The sequence below is a fragment of the Ipomoea triloba genome, chromosome 12 (assembly GCF_003576645.1).
Source record: "Ipomoea triloba cultivar NCNSP0323 chromosome 12, ASM357664v1".
Lineage (NCBI taxonomy): Eukaryota > Viridiplantae > Streptophyta > Magnoliopsida > Solanales > Convolvulaceae > Ipomoea > Ipomoea triloba.
Window position 1 is genome coordinate 608,568 of NC_044927.1, and position 26,846 is coordinate 635,413.

The 26,846-nt window shown below is 35.1% G+C and overlaps 4 protein-coding genes across 5 annotated transcripts; all 4 read left to right on the forward strand.

Annotated features, from left to right (window-relative positions):
• Positions 1–562: 562 nt before the first annotated feature.
• LOC115997934 lies at positions 563–2,185 on the forward strand. The gene has a single exon (XM_031237358.1). It carries the CDS (start codon positions 815–817, stop codon positions 1,952–1,954), a length of 1,140 nt encoding a protein of 379 aa, XP_031093218.1. The 5' UTR covers positions 563–814; the 3' UTR covers positions 1,955–2,185.
• A 10,236-nt stretch (positions 2,186–12,421) lies between these two features.
• Positions 12,422–17,053, forward strand: LOC115999767. Its single transcript, XM_031239673.1, has 4 exons — positions 12,422–12,632; positions 14,047–15,100; positions 15,307–16,174; positions 16,547–17,053. Exons 2-4 carry the CDS (start codon positions 14,132–14,134, stop codon positions 16,591–16,593), a joined length of 1,884 nt encoding a protein of 627 aa, XP_031095533.1. The 5' UTR covers positions 12,422–12,632; positions 14,047–14,131; the 3' UTR covers positions 16,594–17,053.
• Positions 17,054–19,285: 2,232 nt separating this feature from the next.
• Positions 19,286–20,108, forward strand: LOC116000014. Its single transcript, XM_031240004.1, has one exon. The coding sequence runs from the start codon at positions 19,360–19,362 to the stop codon at positions 19,927–19,929; it is 570 nt and encodes a 189-aa protein (XP_031095864.1). The 5' UTR covers positions 19,286–19,359; the 3' UTR covers positions 19,930–20,108.
• A 2,809-nt stretch (positions 20,109–22,917) lies between these two features.
• LOC115999724 (oxidation resistance protein 1) lies at positions 22,918–26,722 on the forward strand. 2 transcript variants are annotated; one of them, XM_031239615.1, is made up of 9 exons: positions 22,918–23,162; positions 23,238–23,417; positions 23,808–24,331; positions 24,458–24,530; positions 25,152–25,232; positions 25,326–25,389; positions 25,928–26,015; positions 26,138–26,222; positions 26,351–26,722. In XM_031239615.1, the coding sequence occupies exons 2-9, from the start codon at positions 23,244–23,246 to the stop codon at positions 26,432–26,434; spliced, it is 1,173 nt and encodes a 390-aa protein (XP_031095475.1). In that variant the 5' UTR covers positions 22,918–23,162; positions 23,238–23,243; the 3' UTR covers positions 26,435–26,722. The 2 variants fall into 2 exon arrangements, with proteins under 2 accessions (XP_031095475.1, XP_031095476.1); XM_031239616.1 differs by having other exon boundaries at positions 23,241–23,417.
• Positions 26,723–26,846: the final 124 nt, after the last annotated feature.

A 26,846-nucleotide genomic window follows, 5' to 3' on the forward strand; every position in this document is an offset into this window, starting at 1 on the left:
TAAAAAAAAAAGTAATTATTTGTGTAGAATACACATAGATGCACACAATAAATAAAAATAACTTATATATATCAAGCTATAATAATAAAGTTTTTTTTTTTTTTTGTTCAAAACCATGAATATAAATTTATATTTCAACATTATTGCCAATTGCTTAATTAGCATGCATTTTTTTTTCTCGCTAGACCCTAAAACATTTTTTAAAAAAATAAATAAAAAATTATGCCTTAAAACTCTATTATTTATGAAAATAATCCTAAAATTTATCATAAAATCATTTTTGCCCACTTTCAGATAGATTGCCGGAGGAATTTTGCCCACTCCTCCGTGCCGACTGAGTTTGTATCATTTGTTCTAAATTCATGTATCTAAATATCTAATTGCCCGTTTATTTATTTTCTCTCGCAAAAAAAAATGTCGTTATTTTTAAATTTATTTATTTTTACATTTTAACGTTGTAAATCTTAATCACAAAGAACACTATCAATCTCACTCTGATTTTGACAACTTGCCAATTTCTCTCTCTCTCTATCTCTCTCCCTCAAAGAGTCTTTCATGGCGACCCCACCCTGATCTTTTGGGTGGAACTGTTGAAGCCGCCTCTCTTGTAGAGATTCATCTTTGCTTTGCTTTGCTTTAAGATAATATAACCCCCCTCTCTCCCTTCTCCTTTCTCCCTTCCTTCCTTCAATTCTCGTGAAAAAAAAAACCTACCTTGCTTAGCTCCTTTCATCAACACTTCCGGCGAAGATCAGCAAAAAGATCGCAGCTTTAAATCTCTCTCTTCAATTCATCGCAGTTCAGAGAGAGAGATATGGATTCTGGAAAGAGTGGGAGTTTACAGTCATCAAGTGGCGGCGATGATGAGTACGATTCACGGGGCGGAGATTCCATTTCGGCTTTGCTAGCTCAGCCACGTCATCATGTCGTCGTGGATTGCATTTCCCACCACCCACAACCGCCGCATTCCGCCGCCATGTATAATCCTTTGTTTTCGTCTAAACTGTTTGAACCGCCTCTTCCGCCGCTTCCCGCGGAACACAACTCAACCCCGCCCGTAGTATGGCCTAAAACCCTAAGACCTGAAATCAACCCCATGTTAGTCTCCGGCGGCGCTTTGGCCGCCCAATCAGCTCCGGTTTCATTTAGTGGTGCTACGGCGGCGAGTGGGGGAGCGTGTGATCAACCGCACGTTGTACGTAACCCGAAGAAACGGTCGAGAGCTTCGCGACGAGCTCCGACCACCGTGCTCACCACAGACACCTCCAATTTCCGAGCTATGGTTCAGGAATTCACCGGGATTCCATCGCCGCCTTTCACGTCGTCCTTGCCGTTCTCCAGAACCTTAGCCTCCCCCTCCGCCATGAGATCCGGCGGCGCCGCCCACTTCGCCGACAATATCCGCCCATCTCCGCCGTATCTCCGCCGCCCATTTCCTCAGAAAATCCAACCGCTCCACCCGGCGTTTCCTCCGCCGTCTCCTTTGGTTGACGTTTTACCTTCTTCCACCACTAACAACAATATCTCTTCCGGTTCAAGCATTACCCCCTCAACTCTCCTCGGCATTTCATCGAACACCTCGCAGACTCTCCTCGGCATTTCATCGAACACCTCGCAGATTAAAATAGGAGGTTTCATGGACACATTTGCCTCATCAAACACCGCACTCCCCAGCCTCATCTCCCCCAGCGACGCATCTATGTCCCGGCGGAGCGAAACCACACCCACCAGCTTTGACGGCGGCGGATTTCGACCGGAAAACTCATCCACATCCCGGCAACTCCAGTCATCCTCCAGCAACAACATATTCTCCTTCACTTCCCCGGCGGCGATCGGAAAACTCAACATACCGGCAACTTCCTCCAATTTTCACGGCTACAAGTCCCCGGAAAACGTCGTCGGAGCTAGCAGAGGTGAAGGTATGGTGGAATCATGGATTTGTTCTTCAGAGTAGAAATGATTGCGCGGTGGAAAGTTTGTGCATCCAAAACAATATTACAGTAATAACAATGATGATTGCTGCGATCAAACATGGGAAACAAATCATTGCGCTTCTCCATCATTTTCTCTTCTTTTTAACCATAATAACTTTCATCAAAATTATTAAACCTAAATAATTATACTTTCATCATCAATAATTATTTGTAAATATATTGTTAATACATACCTAGTACTAGGTAGTATATTTATGTTTTGTCTCCTTAATTATCATCACTAAATGATTTCCACCATAAATAATACATGTGTAGTCTAACTATCTGCTCATACTTTTAACTGTGACAGAATATATCGTTTCATTATTATGAAATAAATTTTACTTGTCAAATGAATTTGTTTAATATTTTTTTTAATTTTAAATTTTTAAGTTATTGTTTTAGTATAATGAAATTTACAAACATATACACATTTTATCATTAATATAAATGCACTAAAGTTGCTTATCTTTTGGTTTTGTCTGGTTTCTTTTGTTAAATACTCTTTGTCTCACCTTTTAGAGTTTTGGAAATTTTTTTTTTTGAATACTACTAACTCTGTTACTATTGAAGCACAAGAGTCCGTCCTCCCGTATAAAGAGAAGGATTTGATGCCACTGGACTATAAGGTCATTGGCAGAATTTTGAAATTTTATTTTGAAAAAATAGCAAATTTTGTCATTTGGATATGACCATGGTGTAAATTTACTCTCTCAATTATTTGTGATGCCAAGTTAGTATTTTTATTATTATCAAAATCGCGAACGTGAATCCCCCGGGACCAAACCAACCGCTTTATTAATTGAGAAATGAGATATCAATAGAAGATTAATTCCTTAACCAAATCTATCACTTTGATAATAACTTATGAACTAAATCTACAATTCAACTATGGACAGATACTACAATTCAAATAATTAAATTTACATTTTGGTCACAACTGGATGACTAAAACTGTCATTTCCCTTATTTTTAATATAGCATCAATGCAAAATTCGATGGCATTATTAACTCTGACATCATTTGATCGCTTAATATGTTTCGGTGCATATGGTCGAGCTGCGAACTAGACTATTCATCTCACTTTGCCTTAAACAATTTTCTATCATTAATTCTGTCGAGTTCATAGGTCAATTGTCGAGTCTAACCCAACTCAATGGTAATTTCTCCAACAATGTTGATTATATTTAATAGTTAATTCAAATTTTAAATAACTCAAATTAAGTTATTATTAAAATTGATGACTTAACAAATAATTGTCTCAATATTTACTATTTTAGATAACGACGTTGAAATAAAATAATACTGTTTTGCGAGATACGATTGTTGAGTCTAATCAAATATTAGTTGTAAAAAGTTTAGAATAGGGTCACACATTAATTATTTTATTTTATTGTAATTTTTTGTTACATATAATTAACATATTTTCAGAAGAAATATGGGAGTGATTAGCGGCGTTTCCAACGGCTCCAACTAAAATTCACAGCACTTAAATAATTGACCTTTAAATTCTTTGGAATTACGGAATTCGTCACGTCCGCCTTGCTATAACGTTTGTTTGACGGATTCCGTCCATAACTTAACCTTAATAATTAGATATATTTCAGATTTTATTTTATTGTTAAATGACTAGAAAAATCTGCAACTAATTTGATAATGTTAACTGGACTGGATAAACTCAATACTTATGACTAGAAAAATTTGCAGTTAATTCACTCACTCAGTCACCTATTTAAAGATTTAAAAAAGAAAACATATCGCATTGATTATTCGTAAGAATATTTGACTCAAACTTCTTTAATATAATGTATCATTTACAAGAGTCGAACCTCTAACCTGGAAAAATAAGGTAGAAAACGGGTAAACAATACTCATGATTATTGTTCACACATTTTCTTTAGTGTACACTATATTTCTTTTTTAGAGAAACAATTTTTTTTATTTAAAGAATAAAATAATATTATAATTTTTTCCGCACTAAATCGACTCAAAATTTTATCTAATTTCACATCCAACCAATGATACTGTTTATTCATGTTTTTTTAACATACATTGTATTTCTTTTTTACCACGCTTTAAACTAAAGAATAAAATAATATTACAAAATTTTCCCCATTAAAGAACATAAAATTTTATTTTATTTCACATCCAACAATGCATCAATCAAAATCATTTAACAAACGACTTTGCATTATATGCAACTAGGATATTGCTTCTTATTTTGTTTGTTTTTGTTTTGTTTTTTTGCTTTTCGATTTGAACAATGAAGCTACTATATAAGCTATAAATCTTTTGAAAGATGATTTGACATGGGATTTTGCAAATTGGTGGCTTTAGTAAAAAGCCCAGAGGATTTTAGGGAAAAATTATGTTTTTTTATCCCTTTATTTAAATTCTTGTGACATAGCAGTTGTTTAGAGAGAGTCACAAAAAGGGTTTCCATACTGGTTTAACTTGATTCTCGTATCAGAATGTCTTGTATTTCATTCTTATCAATACCTTTTATGTCAAGCACGCCATACAAGATCTTTGTAGTACAATTTATTTTTCATATGTGGTTTGCGGGTTAATACATAAGAACAATGTTTACTTAGTGCATATCCTCGAACTGCTCGAAGTAATTATACAGTAATTACATGGTTTGTCTCTCCCGTGTGAATTGTGGGATATTACACTTACTCAGCATACATTCTTATTAGATATATGATTTGAATACTATTATACACGAGTATACCTTCAAATAGTGACTGCGTATTTTCTCGTAACCTTATATATAGGGCCCATAAATAGTGAAATGAATGTTGGGTTGATAGTAATGATGGGCATTGTCCCCCTAACTGGATCACCTGTACCTAAGCGTGATGCTTGTCTCAAACTCTCACCAATAATACATATATGCCAATTCTTTCTTGATCACCACCTTTAACCCTACATCATTTTTTTTATCTGCTTCAATTATGTGTTACAACTTCATCATGAATATATGTAGTGTTATTGGATACTGAGTGCAGTGTTATTTCGATCTAGAATTATAATTAAATATTATATTAATTAGGGTTTTGGTTATTATTATAAGAGTTTATACTTTATATATAAACTCTTATACAAATTGGGATAGTTAACTAACACAATGCAAGTACGACAATGAAAATTTTGAAGGGTTAAGGGCAATTTAAAAGAACTTAATATTTCTAGAAAAAAAAAACAAGATGTTTTATTGTAAGTTAAGAAAGTACGTAAAGAATATGGTCGTGTGTATGATACGAATTGAAGGTAATCAATCAAAACTCTATTTAGTTTATAAAATAAAACTCAGCTTTATAAGTCAATAATATAAGTCATAACTCAATTAATAACATGCATCATTTCTCATTTTGTGCATGAATATTTATAATCATAACATACATTTTGTTAGCAACTCAACAAATTTTAAAGGAGCTTTCTCAAACGAGTTTTGATAGCGTCAACTCGATTCCAAACAAATATTACTGTGTAGAAAATGGCACAAAGACTCAATCATCACTCAAATACTATAAATGCATGAAAGTAAAAATAAATAAATCAATAAATAAGTGAAATGCACATCACAAATTAAAGCTAGGGTTATATAGCCAGCCATCCCCAAACAATGGATATAGTATAGGATCCTAAATGTTGCAATGGTGGGAGGTGGGGTAGTATCAAACATGTATGTTGTTTGAGCAAAAAAGAAAAGCAAACTTTGCCCATAAAGGCACCAATATATAGGAACATGGTCCCCTACCTTGGATCTAGCTACTTTCTTAAAGACTTGCACACAAGATTTTTTTTTTGAATACAACTTGCACACAAGATAGATTATTTACTACTCACACTCTCAACTCCAAAAAATGCATGATTTTGATCCATATATGAATTTTCATTTTTTTTGGCTCGGAAACCAAACCACACATGATAGATAACCCGCACTAGAAAGACCATGTCTAATGGGCTTAACTTAGAGGGTAGGTGTTAGGTGAACCCGGCCCGTTCATGTGTAATAACCCGCAAACTACACATGTAAGATAAACCGCATAATAACTATGTAAAGGGCTCGACTAAGAAACTGTTTGGTAAACTAACCCCCCTCCTGCATAATAACTCACAAACTACATAGGAAAGTAAATTGCACTAGGAAGACTTTGTGCGACAGGCTCGACTAAAACAGTGTTAACAAAAATTGATGAATTCATGATCTTTGATTTGAGAATTATATACACTACTTTACCTACACTTTTTGGGCATGAATTTGCATTTTTAAACACAAGCAAAAGTGAAGTTGACCTGTGGGCTTCATGTTTGTATCACTTGTAGTCTTGCTAATCATTCCTTGGGGGGGACATACATATCTTATAGGAAGTGACAAAAAGTTGTAATATTTACTCTACAGCTGCCAATGCAAGGTTTGGGTAACTTTATTTGTCTCCCATTTTTGAATTCAAATGGCTTTCGGATCATTAATGAATAATGCTAAAGTTTAAAAAAGGAAAATTTTACAACTTTTTTTCCTTCTCTTTTATTTCTCCAAAAGTTGAAAACAGGGATAAACACTACACTGGATACTATTCATCCATGTTTTTCAATAGTATTTTGTTTTTATTATTATTCAAATGGGACCATGTGTTTTGGAGAATCTAAATGGAAAGTATGAGGTGGAAAATTAATGGAGCTAATAAAGATTAAATTAATTTTTTTTTAATTAATTTAAAAAAGGAAAAAAAAAAAGAAGGCAATTTTGGGTAAACTAATCAAAAAAAGGAAAAAAAAAAGGTTTCTCTGTTTATTTCTTAATTAATAGTTTTCTTTTATTAATTGATTTAAATTACAAATTTATAGGCATTCAATTATTTTAATGGGACTGATCCTACAAGCCCATTTTGGGTATATGGGCTTTGTGATGGACCAAAGCCCAGAATGAAGTAATAATGGGTACAATTGTAAGCCCACTCATGATTTTTTTTTGGGTACATTTAAAAAAAATATTATAACACTCAACAGGATAAAACTAAAATTTTAATATCAAGAAATATAGTCCTATAACATCATAACAATCATCAACAGCTAGTCGGATCAAAAGGAGGTAAATCAGAATAGGTAACTAATTGACTCAAATCCAAAATACCAATAGGTACGGAATTCGCTTATATCTGTAAAAAGATGCATGTTTTCGTGACCCCTTCGAATGGTAGGGTTCGTTACGTTATTATGATCTTGTTGGCTCGAAATCATCTAGATTTATGTAGCTTATGTTTGTGTTTTTTTTTCCTTGTATGGAACTTTTTTATTCAAATATTGTTTTTTTTTAAATAAAAATTTATAAATTATAGGAAATCTGTTTTGGACTTCAAATGGTCTTCAATGTCATGCCAATTTGGAGGGTCACTATCCTCAGGAGGGTATAAAATGGTCCATACAAACCGTGGGCCTAAAACGAAAAACAATTGTTTTATCGTTTCTCTATAAACATTATTATAGTACAAATGCAAAACACCTATAATTGAGTGACAACCATTTATCATAATGGCAAAACGACATCCTACGTGCCCCAAAAGATGGTGAATGGTAAAAGTATTTAAAATTCACAAATTTAATCATATGGTAAAAGTTTTTGTAAAAGAAAAAAAGTTATATCATATCGAATGACACTATAATATAATTTTTGTTCTTCAAACAATGAGTTTTTTCGTCTTTAAATTATAAGAAAATAGCAACTATTTGTCCTTCAATTACACTTATTTATATTTTCGCCCTTTGGTTATTCATGAAGTGACTTTTCGTTCCATGAAGTCTATTAAGTCTAGGTTGAAAAAAATCACTTCAAATAAATTTGAGCGACGAATAAAAGTGACTTCGCAGATTTTTTAATTTTTGTGCATAGAAGACAAATTCTTATTAACTAAAGTTACCAACACACACCTAACCATCCCTATCAATCACAAAAATCTTTTTGATCCAAAAGATTGTATGTAGTAAGGTTGGCTCATAAATTTCTTCTGAGTTTCACAGGGATGATAAGTCACTGTTATGGGTGCTCAAAGCAAACTAAAGGGTGTATGAAAACTACTTGTGCAGTTGTGCCTCCACAAATTGAAATAGGTAAGTTTATTTTAACCTACTTTTTGTGAGCATAAATATAATATGTGCAGTCCAACTATCAGCTTAGGCTTTTAGTTGAGATGGAGCACATGCTTTAATTTGGTATCAGAGCCATGCAAAAGGTCATGGATTCGAATCTTCGCGTATAAATATAATATGTGCAGTCCAACTATCAGCTTAGACTTTTAGTTGAGATGGAGCAAATGCTTTAATTCTTTTAACTTCTTTTTTTACCAGCTACACTTGACTGCTAAAATTATATTCCAAAATTGGTAATTTATCAACCATAGATTTTATGCTGCCATGGTAAGAAAATCATATATATAGTAGGTTGGTTAATATTTTCCATTGATGTAAAAAGTAATTAGTACATAAATAAGGATTTGTTTTAAAGAATAATATTATTTTTTCTTCATTTCTTCATGGCTTTATATTTTTACCTCATAATGTCCCCCTCTTAATATGGTAATAAAACATGGTGTCAAGAAAAAATTGTAATTACTACCTGGCCTGAGGATGTGCGCATTAGGTAAACTCAACTTTTGTGTAAACACACTAGGAGTCTAGGAGGACCATGTGAGATGAACTCAACAAAGAGAGTGTTGGCAATAATTGAATTCGTGACCTTCAAATACGAGAATCATACTCCTATTTGGCTATCCCTTTCGGTGCATATATTTATCATTTTTTGGATGATGAGGAAAATCGCAGATATTATCTGAGAATATTGCACAATGGACCCAACCATGTCATGCTTCTACTCCTAGTTGGCCACCCCTTTCGATACATATATTTATATTTTTTGGATGATGAGGGAAACTCGCATTTATTATTCAAGGACGTGCACGAAGTACACATCCCTCCTTTGTAATAACTTACAAACTACATAGAAAATGTAAATTCCCCTATAAATACTCCATGTGATAGGCTTAACCAATAATATATTACAAAAATTAAACTAATAACATTTAAATACAATAATCATCGTGTTTCATTCACTCTCTCAAGTCCCACCATTTCGATTTTTCTTCTCCCAAAAGGTATTCCTAACACCAATGACCCCCGTGCTCCGGCCCGATAAAGCATTTGGGAGGATGTAAATCACGGTTCATTTCAATTTTTGTTGAGGCAAGTAGGGGATGGAGCTGAGTCACGGTGGTGGGTTGGAGACCCCACACTGTTCTCCTTTCCGTTCGTAGGATTCAACGGCTCCACAATTTGTCTGCCTACCCATTATTCATTTCACATTTATGATGTCCGAACTTCCATTCGTGGAAATACAAATTTGTCCCCCTTTTTCTTCTTTTCTTTTCATTATATATAGATAGAGATAAATGGTATGGACCATGGAGATAGTAAAACGTGTAATTATTGATAATCAAGTACAATTAAACCCTCGGAGAAGTGATGGGTAAGTATGGTTGGATAGTTATGGTCAAATGTATGTAGCATGAGCTAATATAAATAGTTAATATGTGAGGTGATATAGGATGACGATAGTAGCGTAACACCTTGATTAGTTGACAGTGTGACATTGCTTTCAAAAAACTATGGTAGCCTAGAGCCCTATATCAACAGTGTTATATATAGGCGTAAGTTGACTTTTGCACGACAAGTTGAGTTGACGAATAATTTTCTGTACTATAATTGAACTTGGATCAATTCTTTAAAATGCTTATTCAGATATTCTTGAACATGACAGATTGAGTATACTATTTGGACTAATAGACCAATTAGGCCATATTATTTTTTCTATATTATAATCTCATCAAAAGTAATATTATTCTTCTAAAATATAAGTGATTATAGTCTATGTTACAATGTAATATAAACACAAAGAATCAATAGCACTCCCACTGAGGCTCAAACCCATGACCTCCCATTTAGGAGAGTCACTTTGTGCCACTAGACCACAAAGTCATTGACTAGGTGGTTATTGCATTAACCATGAGTTTTAAGAAAAATAAATAAGTTGCAATTTACTTTCTAAATTTGTGTTTTGTTTGTTTGTGTTTTTTTTTTATGTAAATATAAATCAAATAAAATGTCATTGTCAAATCATTTTGAAAAGTTAAAAAGACATAAATAGTAATTTGAAAAAATAAAAAAGGTAATAATGTTTAAATAGTAAAGTAGACATTATTTTGTAAAACAATAAAAGAAAGTATGACAAATAGATAATATAGTATTTTCATTTTAGATATTTCATTCAAAATAAATGGCATCAAGTTCTTTTTTCCCTTATTTTTCATTTATAGAAAATGCTATTTTCTCATCTAAATTTATTTTTTTAATATTTACATTTTAGTGTGGTAATAGCAATTTTTTTTTTGAGAAGAAAATATTAATTCATTGAGCAATTTTTATATTATGATTACTCATGAATTGACCCACTCAACCACGAGCTTAAATGAATGTGGGTGATTTTTATTTTGTGGAGTAAAATAAGTTAATGTGGAACAAAAAGTGAGCAAAATGAATATATTAAAATATGAGGGGGCAAAATACAATTTAAAAATTCTAGAAAATCTTCCCTTGTACTTGCCTTCTTAACGGTTAAGTCCGCAAAAGTGAACAGAGAGCGTAGAGTAAATGAGACCAAACAGTAAAACAACCAAACATAGAAAGTTACCATAGCCAAAATTACAAGAGATCCGTGCTTGTAATCATAAGGTCACAAATTTGAATCTTTGTCGCCTTAGTTTAAGTCGATTAACTATGAATAACTTAAGTTGGTTTGTTTTCTTGTGGTAATTTGTTGGCTAGAGTCACAACACAAAGTTTATACACACTCGAAAGGATTGTGGAGTTTTTCTCGTCATACAAAAAACAAATAGACAACATGAGTAACCCCAACCAAGTTAATTAAGTTATTTGATTGGTAATTATAATAATGTAAATCGCTCTCACTAGTAGTTGAACTTAAAACACTATTATAAAAACATCACAGAGTATTTTTCTAGATTTCCAACCTTATTATTCGAATCAAATGAATAGATCAGATCAATATACATTATTTACGGAGTGATATGTTCTCATTTCATCATGATTATATATATATTCTAATTAATAAATATTTAATCATCATTCCAATTTTTATTTCCATATTTAAACCAACCCCCACTCAATTTATGGTGCTTAGCTTTATTATAAAAAATCTTTACATAAAGACCTTTTAATTTTATTTAATTTAATTTTTTCTATTTTTGCAATATGACATTAATATATTGTACCAAAGAAGAAAAGAAACACTTATTCCAAATTATAGTCCGTATAATTGAAATGCATAAACTCCGTGGCATGTCCTACAGCCTCGCTTACAATTCTCGGGTTTACACCACGCGCGCCTTGTTTCGGTATTTCCACTTGCGGCACTTAATTTTTTTCTCTAAATAATTTCTTAACCAACTATAGACCTCATATTTTAAGGTCATACTTATGTAAGTCCGTCTCACACATTTTTTTTGTGAGATAAATCGAATCAATATGTAACTGTAATACTTATATTAGCAAATGTAATGCTAAATTAAGTATTAAGTATTAAGTATTAAGTATAAAATGTAAAAGCATTACATTTTTAATCAAAAGTATTACACAAATAATAAACATTTTATTCATGATTTAATATTACCGTTACTAGTATATTATATTTATCTTGACCCATCACACGAACAATGATTCGTGAGACGGCATCACACAAGCTTTTGCCAGTATTTTAACCAATTAGGTTCACCATCCAAGAGGTAGTAACATTGAGAACATATGCATTAAGTATCATATGTCCATCTAAGATGATTAATAATCGAAAATTATGAAAAAATGTGATGACATTTTTTGTAATTATGACAGTGCATTTCGAAACGTTTGATTACGCATTTGTGGATACCTCACATTGCACTCACATATGTGCGCTATTAATTATATACAGATGCACTATCAATCATTTATAAATGCACCATTATAATTAATGATTGAATTCGATTTTGTCAACACATTCTCAGTCGAACCTATTCATAGTGTGATTTGCGAGTTATTATTGGAGTGAGATTCCATCCTTCATCCAAATCAAAAAGGAAAAAAACTACATTTTACAATTTTGCGGGTATATCTTTTCTTTTTTTTATTATTTATTTTTATGTATAAAAGAAAAAAAAAAGGAATTTTATTGAATGTTTGCAAAAATAAGAAAAAAAACGTACGTAAATGATGGCGGCGCGTGAATAAAGTTTGGGCAGTCTATATTTCATAAACGGGAAAAAATAATCGACTAGTAAAAATCGCATTTTTTTCCCCGTTACAAGATCGTCTTGGCTGTCAGAGACTACATACACCGTGGTGTGTACAGATACCCTCTGCTACTGCGAGCCTTCGTTCTTCTACACTCCCATTTTTTTGACTTGGAAGCTTTGGTTCCTAAATTAAAGAGCTCTTCTTGCACTCCCACTGGAAAAGAAATCATTTTTCTGCTTTTTTTTTTCTCCTTTCAAAATTCCCATTTTTTGAATCACTCACTCAGCTTTATTGTTCCATCCTTCTTGCCACCAGGTATTCTTTCTGTATACTCTCTCTTGTTCTAGTTTTGGTTATAAAGATTCGAACTTTTTGATTTGCTCAGTGATGGTTTCTCTAGTCTCTTTATTTGTGAGCTTCTGATTTTGCTAGAGGTGTTGTGTAAAACTCGAATCTTTGGGCTTTTTTTGTTGCTTTATGAAATGGGGTTGGTGTATTTGTTGTTTATTAAGTTTTGGGTCGAGTGGAGTGTTCTGCAATTTGGGTTAGGTTTGATGGGTAGAGTTAATGAGCATAATTTAGCAGCTAAGGGGTCATTGTATGTATCTGCTTCTGGTTTTGTATGTTCTTCTTTGTAGATCTATTTGAATTGAGAAGTCTGTCACATTTTGGTTAAGGTAAAAATGGTTTGCTTTGCTTTTTGGATTTTGGCTGTGGACTTTATGCATTGCCCATGGTGAACTTTGAAGTCTTTTCACATTCTTGCAATTTGATATAAAGGCTTGAACTGGATTGTACTGCTTGTTTGAACAATCCTGCAAAGGTTCTCACTTTGAGTAGGAAACCCGCAGCCACTACCACGGGATAAACCCTATCTTGTGACCCTAGCTAGCAAAGAACCAGGTAAAATAGCCTAGGTTGCCCATAGATGACTGGCTCAAATCAAGAATGCCAGTAGACTGCTTGAGCTTGTAACCTTGTGGTTACCAAGTCAACAATCTGACCAATTTGGGGTTACCCCGGGTTCTCACTTTAGTTTGCCCAATAATTGAGATGATTCTTATCATGATTAGTTTTGGTGGTTGTTTCTCCAGTTTTTATGCAGTGAGTTTTGCATTGAAGTTTAGTTCCTCTCTATCATGCAAATTTTTGATACTTTGATGTTGGCATGTAGCTAGGAGTTATTAATGCTATGTGACTTGTGTATTTGTTGTTAAATCTCATATGATAAGATATGGAGCCTATGGTTATATGAATGGTAATGAGTGGCATGAATATCACCTATTCAATGTCTACCATTCTCAATTCTAACATTGCCACTGCTGCTAAGTGAAAGCATTTATAGAATTAGAGACTTTTGGGGCACAAAGATACATAAAAGCTATTCGTGTGTTTGTTGATGGGAAAATAGTTTTACAATTTGGGAGGAGAGGATGGGATTCTCACAAGAATTCTAAACATATTGCCTGTTTTGTGAAGTACTATAATTTCATTTCAAACGAAAATCTAAATGCTTTACTCTTTATTGTCTTTAGTTGGCTTATTGCTGAACTAGGGCTTTTTTTTTTTGCCTTAAATTCTACATTATTTTGTTGGTTCCTTGAAGCAACATAAATCAATTTTCCCTTTTGTTACTTGGCTAAACTTTCACATGATTTTTGGTGGACATAGTCACCAATTGACATATGTTCTTAAAATAAATAAAATAAACTCTAATCTTACCTTTCAGGTATACGTTTCTGTTTGGAGTTTGATGAAAAGTTGAGATTCTGGCTCTGCAATAACGTTGTAATACTTACAGAGTATATTTAAATATGGAGAAAGCTTCTCCCGATTGCCCCTACCCCGGATGCTTCTTCTGTGTCATGAAGGAAGGAAATCCGAACAAGCGGAGAGCGAGTATATTAAAGTTCTTCCACGAGCTTCCCTCGCAAGATGACGATGGTCAAGTTCTTCCGATCAGTGGACTTTGGAATACTGCAATGGCACACCCTAATGATCCCGAGTTTATTGAGTTGGGGATATTTGAATGCATGGCAGCGCTTATTTGGAAGGGCTTAAAGAACCGTCGATGGCTTTCGCATGATCAAAACATATATATTCCCTACTATGCAGCCCATATAATTGGATCGTATACCATGAATATGGAGGAGTTTGCCGAGAGAGCTGTACGTGCCGGGGTGATTCCGCCCTTGGTTGAACTTCTAAGCGGGAGGCTAACGTGGGTTGAACAGAGAGTTGCTGTACGAGCTCTAGGTCATTTGGCAACCTACACTAGTGCGTTTCCAGCTGTAGCAAGTCACGGTGAGATTCTCGAGCTTTCCATTCAACTGGCGATGAGTTCACTCGAAATAGTTTACTCTCACTTTTACCAGTACGTCGACAGAAGACTTAGTTACCACTGCGATCTTCTCACACGTGGAATGGGAGGAGTCGAGATGGAATCCCGGAAGGCAGAAGAATGGGCCAGTCAACTACAGTGCTGGTCCCTTCAACTTATTAACTGTTTTGCTTTCAAACCCGAATTTCTTCCCATTATATGCAAACCGGAATTTCTATCTAAACTTCCCGGCATGTGGGGTGGACTCGTTAACGAAAATTCACCTGCTGGAATTGGTCTGTTAAGGACAATTTGTCATCATAAACTCGGTCGGGGACCCGTTGCTGCCTGCCCTAGTATAATTGATGCATTATGCAATATTGCACGCTCATCGGATGACTGGCAGTATATGGCAATCGACTGTCTTTTATGGTTGCTCCAAGATCCAAATACCTGCCTCAAGGTAATAAAATAACCGGGCCGTTGTCTCGGTGTGTAAGCACGTTATTATCTTAACTGGCAATTGCAAAGTGTCTATGTTTGTCTTGCTGCTATTTCTATTTGATGTTGTTACGTTTTGAATCGAATCAAAACTTGATCTTCGAGTTTGATGTTGCATTGCTTATTTTACGTAATTCTAAGATATTTATTATTACTATACCTATATAGGTAATTGACAAGGCGGTGCCAGCACTCGTTGACCTAGCTGAAATTTCGACTCTAGGGGATCACAAGAAGCTCGGGGATTCCATTGTTAATGTTCTTCAGGAATGCATTGAATCGCAAGCAACGGGCCGCAACTCGATCAGTGGGCGTGTGAAAGAAGAAGTTGAGGAACTATTAAGTTCGAGGCAGAGGTTGAAGTGGGAAAAGAATATGCCTAAAGAGGATCTACATATTAAACAGGCAGCAGCACTCGTGGTAAAACTCGAAGGAAATTCCCTCTTTTCGTCGGGGAACATATCCGGAGCTGCGGGTAAGTATTCAGAAGCACTGGCTTTGTGCCCGATCCGATCGAAGAAAGAGAGAGTGGTACTGTATAGTAATCGAGCTCAGTGTCATCTTTTACTGCAACAGCCCCTGGCTGCCATAAGCGATGCTACGCGTGCACTATGTCTTCATAATCCCGTGAACCGTCACGCCAAAAGCCTCTGGCGAAGAGCGCAAGCGTATGACATGCTTGGTTTAGCTAAAGAGAGCTTGCTAGACGCTATTTTGTTCATTAACGAATGCTCTCAGTCTACTGATCCCGATCTCTCCTTGAGGCAAAATAAAGTTCCCGATTATGCCGAGCGTTTAGTCAAGAAGCAAATGCGTGCAGCTTGGCTGTTTAGAGAGGCTGCTCTTAAGCACGGCAGCGTCCACTGCGAAGGCGATGTCGGAGACATGTGCGGTCAAGACACCGATGACTCTGAATGGGAGACGGCAAGTGAAAGTGACGTTGGAAATGATGGAAGGGACGAGATGGGCGATGACATTTGTGAATGGAGAAACGACGTCGAAAGAAAGGATAAGTACGATAAATCTTTGATGAAAGGTAACTTCTCTCTTTTTTTTTTGAGTACTACTGACTCTGTTAGAATGTAGTATCTGTTCATAACTCGAGCCCACTTCCTTCCATGTGAGAGTGTAAACCGGGTGCCACTAGACTACAAGGTCTTTGGCTTATTTCTCTATTTCGTTGAGAATTGAAGTATCATTCTTCTCTACAAGCGTAATTACATATTCGATTAACGGATTGATGTCAAATGATAATCGGGAATTTGAAACGAGAGTAGCATGATAAGTATCTTTAACGAAGATATATGCAGTATATTGAACATGTTACTTCACTACATTAACTTTCTTGTATCCCGATTTTCATTGTTTGCTTCATCTGGCTCAATCTAACCCTCGGGATTGATTACAGATATGAAACATGGATACAGCGTGCAGCTTACTGAAGACGAAGCGTGATTTTGGAACAACGTGCTATCTATCTCTATGTGTTACCTGGATTGCTTGATCTTTCGGCAACATGAGATCGATCAACCAGGCCACTTGAACTTTTGAAGGTGTAGTTATCTAGCCCCGCTTTTTTCAATGCCTCGCCAAGAAGAGGCGTCGTGTGTGTCCCCGTGTCTTGTCTTTGCAGGTTGTGGATTTGGTTTTTGATTCAGTTTGCTCCCCCCCTCCCCATTCTCCTTTTCCTTCTCAAATTCCATAGTAAAAACAGATCAAGAACACAATGGTAGAATGTGTGAATCTATTTCTTCTTGCTTTTGCTCTAGTTTTGGACAAATATTCTTTGTAATCTTCAGCTAGTTTCTTCTGTATAGATAAATACCTTAAGATTTTCGACTCTAAAGTACAGTCGAATGAGTTGTTCTTCTGGCATCTATATGAGCAATTTCATCTTCTTTTTTTTTTTGGAAAACTTTGTGATTTCTAAACATGAGTTGTGAGTTTGAGATATTGGGAAGTGAGCTGTTAATGCAACTATAAAGTTAGAGAATCAACTTTTGTAAATATATACCATGTTAAGAGGCTTTGGCCATGCTTTTTTTCGAGTATGGGTGTTTCATCTCAAGCCGAATTTAGACAAATCTCAGGTGCCAAAATCAAGTTTTAGTTAGATTTTAACTAGACGAACAAAGTCCTCTTAAAGCTTATCGTTTTCATGTGCTTTTTTATCTTACTTTAAACATGATTTACCGAGTTTAAGGCAGTTAGTAAGTGAGATATTAATGCAATTATAAGGTCAGAGGATCGACTCTTGTAAATGTGTGCCATGTTAAGAGGTTTTGGCTAGACTTTATTTTCTGAGTAAGAGTCAAACTCTATAGTTGCATCTCGAGTCGAATTTAGACTAATCTCAATACCGGTTGCCAAACTCAAGTTTCAGTTAGATTTTAACTAGAAGGTGAAAGTACTTTCAATACTAAACGTTTTCATTGTGCTATTTAAACTACTTTAAACATGATTTACTGAATTCGAGATAGTTGTTAAGGGAGCTATTGAATTGTGAATGTAACTATAAGATCATAGGACTGACTTTTATAAACACGCAACATGTTAAAAGGTTCTAACCAGACGTTTTTCAGAGTAAAAGTCAAACTTTTAGTTGCATCTCGAGAGTGATAATAATATTAAGTTTCAATCATATTTTAACTAGAAGATCGAGGTTCTCACGACATTTTATGGCTATTGTGGTAGTATTTTATCCTCTACTTTTGCAGCAAGTTACTATTACTTTGGAGTTCTTTACTGCCTACTTGACCTGCTGATAGGATAACACAGCCAGACAGACACTTGAACATGAACTTGTACAAGAACTAGGTTTTGTCTTAGGAGGCCTTTAGTGTTGTAAAGCACTAAAGCAGTATCTTTCTCATGATCCCAGATATCCTTTTAAGGATTTTATCACATTATTTTGTTTACTTTCTTCACTTTCAGCCTTCCAACACCACAATCCCCTTCTTCCACTGGCTGATAGAATGAAAGGTGACAACCCCACCTCCCCCACCCCCACACAAAAACACTCTATGAATGAACATCGAACCTTCAAACAAAAAAGGTGGGATTATATAGAATATTCTTGTTATCCTTATATAATATAGTTTAGAGGATAACTATTATAGCATATGAAATGAAGAGAAGGTGAATTATACACTATAGTTGCCACTAAGCCTAGTTGGTAGTTGCCACCCTCAAAAGCACTCTAACCCAATACTTATCTAAAGGGTCGTTTATTGCTCTTTCTAACCCTTCAAAGAATTAAGAATCCCAGCAGCCAAAAAAGTGAAATCTCCATTAATTCATCTACAGTCACTATTTGAAGGAGTGAAATTCGCCTTATAATCCTAACAGACAAAGGACCACAAGAAGATAAACTAATCTAGGTGGTTGAAGTTGCCAAAAAAGAAGGGTTAAGGGGGTGTTTGGTAAATAGCTGTTAGCTGATTAGGTTAGTGGATTTGACTTAACTAGTTCATAGTAGTGGATTTGACTAGATAAACTAATCTAGGTGGTTGAAGTTGCCAAAAAAGAAGGGTTAAGGGGATGTTTGGTAAATAGCTGTTAGCTGATTAGGTTAGTGGATTTGACTTAACTAGTTCATAGTAGTGGATTTGACTTAACTAGTTCATAGTATTAATTAGCTGATTGTAGAAAAATATTTGGTAAATTAACTGTTAATCGAAAAACTACTTTGAGCAACTTTTTGAATTTTAATTTTTTAGAACAATAAGTTGGTACAAAAAACTAATTAATCATTGGTTATTTAACCAAGTCAAACAGTTAAAAGCGGTCAAATAAGTCAAAATTGACCGATAAGCTAACTATGTTACTAAAAAAGGTCAAAATCTCCTTTGATTTACGAGAAAGCTCGCAACTGCTACCTAAAAAGTGTGTTTCTAGGTGAAATTCATCTTGTAATCCGAATCATGACTCCAAAAAGGTAAATGAGTCTAGATTGTCTTTAGCTTTAGAAAGACAAACTTGAAATTTTGTTTAATTACATACTCAACTATTCAACAAAAATAGTTTAGATGGTCCAAAATAAATAAATCTCCCACACAATCAAACCAGGGATTCTGTTATCTGATCTCCATTAAAAATTCTTTCTTTTATCAACCATATGTAGCTACTATATATATATCCCATCAACTCCAAACTTCTTCATCACCAAAACAAAACACAACTTAAAACCCTCTAATCCTCTCATCACAAAACATCATTAGGATGAAAACATCCCATGTTTCGAGTTTATCCTGCGAGTTGAAAATCATAGGAGCCAAGAACATCGATACTCAACACTACTCTTCCGGGAGTTTCTTTGTAAGATGCTATCTTTCCGCCGGAAACGGCCAGAAGGCCGAGCTGAACAGCCGGGAAATCCCGCCGTCCGGCGACCTGTCTTGGAACGAGTCTTTCTCCTTGGACTGCCTGGGCTCCGAGGAAAACATCAGCCTCTTAAAACTCGCCGGAGATGTCGTGTTTGAGCTCCGGTGGAGGCGCAGGAGGTTTCCGGCCGGCTCAAAACTAGTGGGCAGAGCTCAGATTCCATGGAAACTCTGCTTTGAAGCCCCAAATATGGAAATTGAGAAATGGGTTTTCGTGGATTCGAAGAAAGGAAGCTCCGATAAGCCGCCGGCTTTGCAGATCGCCATGAAAGTTAAGGCGGAGGAGAGGAGGAGGAGAAGAAGGTGGGGCCATGATGATGAGTGTGAGTGTGGTTGCATGGACGGTGGAGATCATGGCTGCGCTGATTATGAAATTTTTGCACTTGGAGCTGCTTTAGAAGCCTTTTAATTAGGAGAAATTAATTAACTCACAAAAAACAAGTTTAAGATTAACCTTCTTTAGTTATTATATTGCTTGATTTGTATTGAATGTTTTGTCAACTTTTTGTAGTTTCAAATATTGTTGTGAATATATATAGATAAGAGAAACACAATGAATTCTCTCATCTTTACTTTGCCCAACTTTAACTTGATTGAGTGTTTTTAAAATTTTGTATAGCTTTTCCTTTGAATTTGCCATCTCTCAAATTAAGAAAATATTGAATGATTTACTTCTAGATGAAACTCAATAAATAGCTCTCATAGGGAGTTGATCAATCTTGGAGTTTTTGGTGTGTTCCCTAGTGAGACTTGATCTCGATCACTGGTCTTTCTTTTTAAACTTCACCCATGAGACTAACTGTTCTATTAACTTGATTGAAGGTTAACCCCACATGATTTCATTTTCTAGGAGTTGACAACTTAATGCTAACTAAGACAGACTTTAATTTTTTGAGTCGGTTAAGGTTTATAACCTTTTTAACATAATAATTAATTAATAAGTTGATGCAATATATATATTAAATAATTTCGATCGAGTGAGATATCTTAATCTCTCATTTGGTATAAAGAATATTTAACCTCTAATTATTTTAGGATGTATTAAGTGGTCTAGATGATACTAGTTAAGACATGAATGATGATGTAATGCTTAGGGACACCTAAATGAGCGAAATTGCTTTAAAAGAGGTATAGCCTGGAGAGATGGTGGAGGTGTTCGTGTGGTGAGGCGGTTTCCACTATAAGATAGACATAATAGTTAGTTTGATGGTTGAGTTTTGTGCTATCAATTATGGACTTTGTTTGAGTTGGGAAAGGAGTTATAAAAAAATTGAGTTGGAGAGCAATTCATATGTGATAATTGAGAAGGAATATACCATCACAATGAAGGAATAGTGGAAACCCTCATTTGCGCATTATTAGGCGGTTAAGAGAGATGACTCAAAGAGGAATTGTATGATAGCCCGTCGGATGGAATACAACTACTCTTGACTATTGACTTCTTTTTATTATTATTATTATTATATTTTTATCACATCACGAAGTATCCTAAATAGATCCTAATTATAGAAGACACTTGACATATTTAAGCATATACCATACTCAGAATAATCTATGTTCACATGAGCCAATCCAATTAATAAGGGGAAAAGTGATGGTTATATTGATTTTTTTATATGAGAGGGAGTTCAAACAAAACCGACCTCTTTTAAGAAACGAGAGTACAAAACCACTCACATCAATCAAGCTGGTTTTGACTATTGACTTTAATTTGTGAAAATGAATCCACTACAATTTATGTTACTTTCTTTTGTATCCAAAAATAAAAGGAATAAGGGTCAAATAGACCACTGAACTACACACAAAAATACAATTAGGCCATCAAACTAAAAAACAATGCAATTAGGTCCTTGAACTTATTCGTCTCTGGCCGGCAATTGTTTTTTTTTTTTAATTTTAATTTTAATTTTAATTAATTATTTTATTTACAATTATTTTAAAATATCATATTTAAAATTGGTAACCGGCACATCAGGTAAAACATGTTATTTTGGATGAAATTGCATGAATTCGTGTAGTTTAGGGACCCAATTGAATTGTTTTTTAGTTCGATGACCTAATTACATTTTTACGTGTAGTTCAGTGGACTATTTAACCCTTATTCCAAAATAAAATAAAGTAAAATACAATCATTATTGTGTGGATCATGGTCCACACAGCTGTGTGGACCATACTATCAAATAATGCACATTGAATATAAAAATAATGTACATTCAGTATAAAAATAATGTACATTATATTCAGGGGATGTACATTATTTGTGTACTGAATGTACATTATTTTTATAGTATAAAAATAATGTACATTCAGTACAAAAATAATGTACATTTAATACATTAAAAATGTACATTTGATTATGATCCACCACATAGCTGTGCCAGTAAAATAAACGCTTGCAGTCGGACCATTATATTGCTTGATCACATTTTTTGAGTAAATTGGGGTATCCATTATTGAGTCTCAACTTCAATGGACCCCATGTTTACGGTGATGGCCCAACCCCCACTTACAATGCAATAACATAATGCATGTAAAAATTTAATTTTGTACCATAATGCAACATTAAGAAATTATATAAATACAATTTGTATTTGTATGCAATGTCATATGATATAATTCATATTATATTATTATATTTGAAGACATTTTTTTTCAATCTCTTTTATTTACTCGGATCAAAACTTAATAAATCAGATTTGTCAACACAATATTAAGATCGTCTTTTTTATTTCGACAACGCTCCTGGCCCAACTGGCTTGCTAGTAGTATGAGTGTATTGACAATATAATATAATTATCTTTGAAATAAGAGCATCCCTATTGGATTGGCTATAAATAATGTGTTTTTCATTAAACTTTTTCTTATGTGAACGGGAGAGAATAGAAGAGAGAGTGTGTGAATGTTCTATTACAAGGATCAAGTTTTTTTTTTTTTTTTTTTTTTTTTTTTTTTTAAGATGTAAAAGGAAAATTTTTTGAAGGGTTGACGAACGTTACATACGCGCTGAGTCGGCGACCACTCCAGTCAAAGCTAATTATGTGAAATGTTTTCCTTTAGTAAGTAGTAACTCAAATGGCAAAGAATGTACGTGACCTAATGATTTTAACGCTCACGAATTCACATAACTTTTAAGTAGTAACTCAAACGGTAAAGAATGTACGTGATCTAATGATTATAACGCTCACGAATTCACATAACATTTGGACAATCACATTTATAAATAGTAAATTTCACGTATACACATCATAACAATCTACCATATTTTTTTGTATTTATATTTTCAAACATCTAGAAAAGTTTAAAAACATTATCTTTTCTTAAAATTGTGGGAATCAAAGAAAAAGAAACGAAACTACAAATTAATTACTCCGTATAAGTTAAGGGAAAAAAAAAGACAATTTTATGGCGGAAGAAAATGATGATGGTGGACGTGGACTTGGGCAAAAGGAAGAAACTGATATTTTTTCTGAAAGACTAATCCACGACTGAACCAAAGAGAATTAGCTTCAAAGACTCCATCTTCGATTTCTCGATAATTCCAAAGAAAAGGGGGAAAAGATGGAAAAAATTCTGAGTTTTTTGTGTATTTGAAAGGTGACGGAAGGCGTGCAGATTCTGGTTTGAAGCATCACGATAGAAAAGGTAGTGGAAATCTAATCATACAGAGAATAATGGCACTATGGAGGGTGGAGTACTAATTTAGGGAGCAATTTGCAGCAGAAAATGGGCAGAGAAGTAGAAGAAGAAGAGAAATACTCGCCACCGCCGCTGCTAGAGCACAAGAATCGGTCTCTGAGGAGTAAAGCGGCGCACTTTGTATCTGATCTTACCACCGTCATCCTCAATCCAATCTCCGATAAACCCTCCAAACGCAAACCTAGACCACCGCCGGTACCTGTAAGTGTATCAAGTTTATTGCTTTGTTTTTTCTTTTGTTCTACGGATTGATTGCTCTAGGGTTTAGGATATACTGTTTTGAGTTTTGACCTTGCTGGATTCTTTTGATTTCCTTCATTTATAACTGTGTGTGTGTGTGTGTGTTCTGCTGCTAGTAGTATCATTTAAGCTCTAGTTTGAATTGGGAGTGTATATGAAGAAGAAAATTATGGTTAGTGATTGTTGTTGATGGTATGCTCTTTATCTGTTTGATGAAAAGCCTGTACTGTACAAGCTGCATTTGGAAATATCCAGTGTTGTGTGATGTTTGTTTTTCGATTAATAAGAAGGATTGGGTAAAGGAAGGTTGAAAACAAGCTTATGATTACATGTATGGGTGTGTTGTTGTAGGAAGATGGATCAGATTCTGAGGGAAGTAAACTGGAGTTGGATGAGGGGGAGCCTGGGGATATAGTTGACGGTCCTGATACGTCCTCTTTTACTGCATTCCTGTATTCCCTACTATCGAATTCAGAGCCTGGGAGTCACTCTAGTTTGAATGGGAACAATGAGAAGCAAGGTGATAAAGCTGAACCATCTGAGCCACCGGTGAAGGAACCTAGCAGAAGGAGAAGTTTAATCACGAGGGGCAAACAGACGATAGGCAGGGCCGTTTACCAAGTTGCTAGATTGGGTGGATTCCGGAATCAGGGATCAAGCAAGGGAAACTCTGACATGGGGATTGATGATGGAAGTAATTCCAAAGTTGATAGACATGAGGCAATCCTTAAGCAAGATAAGAATGAGGAAGTGCCTTCAGGCAGTCTTCCCGAAACTTCTGAACCCTCGTTGCTTCTCTCAGAGAAGACACGAACGGCTCTTTACACTGCACTTCCCGCACTTGTTAAGGACCGGAAATGGGTGATGCTATACAGGTATGAAAAGGTGGATGCAACTTTTCTCCAATTGCTATGGTACCTCTTTTAGAAAAATCTGCAGGAATTCTTGTTTTTTCTTTTGTCATCTGCATCATAGGGTTTTTATGTTATCTTTTTGTCCAGTACATGGAGGAATGGCATATCACTTTCCACTTTGTACAGGAGAAGCATGCTATGGCCTGGCCTCAGTCTTCTGGTAATGCTATTTATTCTCTAATATAGTTTCTTCACGTGCTCACTTCTTAAAGCATGCAATATATGTGTGCTTTCTTGTTCTTATCAATTAAAAAAATGTTGCTTTGGTAGATTTGAAGTTTGCAAGCCAGTGATCGAACTTCTGAAAATGATTATAATACATATTTGGAGGCAGGCCTTTTTACACTGTTCAAAATATGAAATTAATGGTAAAGCTTTGATTCAATTGTCAACTCCCCCTCGTGGTAAAGGATTGACAACTGAATTATATCCCTTCATTGCCCCGGTTAAGAAGCATAAGTGATGTCCTTAGGCACTGGGTCAATAAACCCAATGCTACTATCACTATTCTTGAACAACTTGGAAACAGGCCATCTTACACTGTTACAGATAGGAAATTAATGGTCAAACATTGGTTCAATTGTCAACTGTCAGAAAAGGATTGACTACCAATTCCAAACTGAAGGAACTGAAATTTCATGTCTTGTCCATTCAAGACTCGAGAAGTCGAGAGTGCTTGTGTGTTTCAGACTCCTATTCTTTTGACAGTCTTCTTTAAGCAGGTTCAAGTCATTTCTGACACACTTGCTATATCTATCTCTAACATAATTCTAATGTTTAGGTTGTAGGAGACCGTAAGGGTACTGTATTTGGTGGGCTAGTTGAGGCACCTCTAAGGGCAACAACTAAGAGAAGATATCAGGTAAGGCTGAATAGATACATGCTTAGTCATGCCAATATGACTAATTTGTTACTTAGAGATCTCTTTTAATGTTGATATTCATATCTAAAACAGGGAACGAATGCTTCATTTGTTTTCACGAATGTATCAGGTCATCCTACTATATTTCGTCCTACAGGTATTGCTTATACTTTCTTCCACCTGGCAGTCATACTTTTAAGATTACCCCCCCCCCCCATAGAAAGGGTTCGATTATTTGTGGATGTTTTAGATTTTGGTTAGGACATTTCTCTGCGTACATTTATTTATTGAGTTTATGTCCAATGGAGAAAGTGCGGAGACAATTTAGTGAGAAAACTTGGGGTCAGAGAACTACTGTCGTCTGCTTCACAAATGCTAGTAGCTAGAGATTCTAAGTCTCCAACTATGACAAAAAGTCTATTGTATGGGATATTGGGTTGATGTAAGTGATGAATTGATTTAGTGTTATTGTACTAATTCATATTTCAAATTAGTTGCATTAGAGTTGCCGGAAAAGATATGGTTCCTCAGCTTATGGTCTTAACCCGCCAAAAAAAATGCATACTATACTTTTTTCCTCTGAAAGCCTGAAATAAGGTTGTCATTTTGGATCTTTTACCAATCGCCCCCTCTTAGCACATAGTATTATATCATGAGAAGATTTAGTTATAACACTAACACTAGGATATATGCAGGCATAAATCGCTATTATACTATGTGCTCCACAGAGTACATAGCCTTGGGCGGTGGTGGTCATTTTGCTCTCTACTTGGATGGGGATCTGTAAGATTTATATCTTGTTTGTATATCCTTATTTTTGTATTGGACACTTGTTTGTATGTATATTTTTGGTGTAAAGGAAAATTTACTTACAAAATAACTTTCTGATGCATAATTCTTTACAGCCTGACCGGATCAAGTGCAGCTTCACAAACCTATGGAAACTCGTGCTTGTCATGCAGTGAAGATTTTGAAGTGAAGGAGGTTGAGGTATTGACTGAACTACCCCTCGCTCCCCTCAATCCTTCTAAAAAAGTCTGGGAAAGCATCTGTTCCCATATCTATGCAGCGCCTTTGTTTCTTAAATCTATGTAAGGATTTCTCGTTTTGCAATGCAGTTATGGGGTTTCGTATATGCTTCAAAGTACGAAGAGATACTCTCAGTCCTGCGAACTGAGGCACCTGGAATCTGCCGCTTTTGAACATTGCTCTGGCAAGGCGTGCTGCATTCCAGTTTCGCGTTTTCTCAAATAACCTCAACCGGGTGCGTACGGTGCTCATAGTTTCGGCCAAGTTTTTAACCACAATGTATATAATGAACAACTTTTGGGTTTGAAACTCTTTGATCTTTGCCCAATTCTTGCAAGAGAACCAATTTTCTCAATCTCATGCCTTCTCTGCACTGTATTATGATACAGATGTTCTTCCCAGTGTAAATTCCACACCTTCATAAATACATATTGTTATTAAACAAGCAAAAGATTTTTCAACATAGTGTGTGAATTCTCCAAATTCATTATAGATAAAAACTCATAATTTTCCATACAAGTAATATATAATTCACTCCATTTGAACATTTCAGTGAAATGAAATTGATTTCGAAATCTCTTTTTT

Bases quoted from the DNA above. Each gene is read 5' to 3' on its own strand.
- LOC115997934 (XM_031237358.1), top strand. From the start codon at position 815: ATGGATTCTGGAAAGAGTGGGAGTTTACAGTCATCAAGTGGCGGCGAT.
- LOC115999767 (XM_031239673.1), top strand. From the start codon at position 14,132: ATGGAGAAAGCTTCTCCCGATTGCCCCTACCCCGGATGCTTCTTCTGT. The intron at 15,101-15,306 runs GTAATAAAATAA...ATACCTATATAG, and splicing joins ATCCAAATACCTGCCTCAAG to GTAATTGACAAGGCGGTGCC. The intron at 16,175-16,546 runs GTAACTTCTCTC...GATTGATTACAG, and splicing joins CGATAAATCTTTGATGAAAG to ATATGAAACATGGATACAGC.
- LOC116000014 (XM_031240004.1), top strand. From the start codon at position 19,360: ATGAAAACATCCCATGTTTCGAGTTTATCCTGCGAGTTGAAAATCATA.
- LOC115999724 (XM_031239615.1), top strand. From the start codon at position 23,244: ATGGGCAGAGAAGTAGAAGAAGAAGAGAAATACTCGCCACCGCCGCTG. The intron at 24,332-24,457 runs GTATGAAAAGGT...CTTTTTGTCCAG, and splicing joins AAATGGGTGATGCTATACAG to TACATGGAGGAATGGCATAT. The intron at 26,016-26,137 runs GTAAGATTTATA...AATTCTTTACAG, and splicing joins CTCTACTTGGATGGGGATCT to CCTGACCGGATCAAGTGCAG.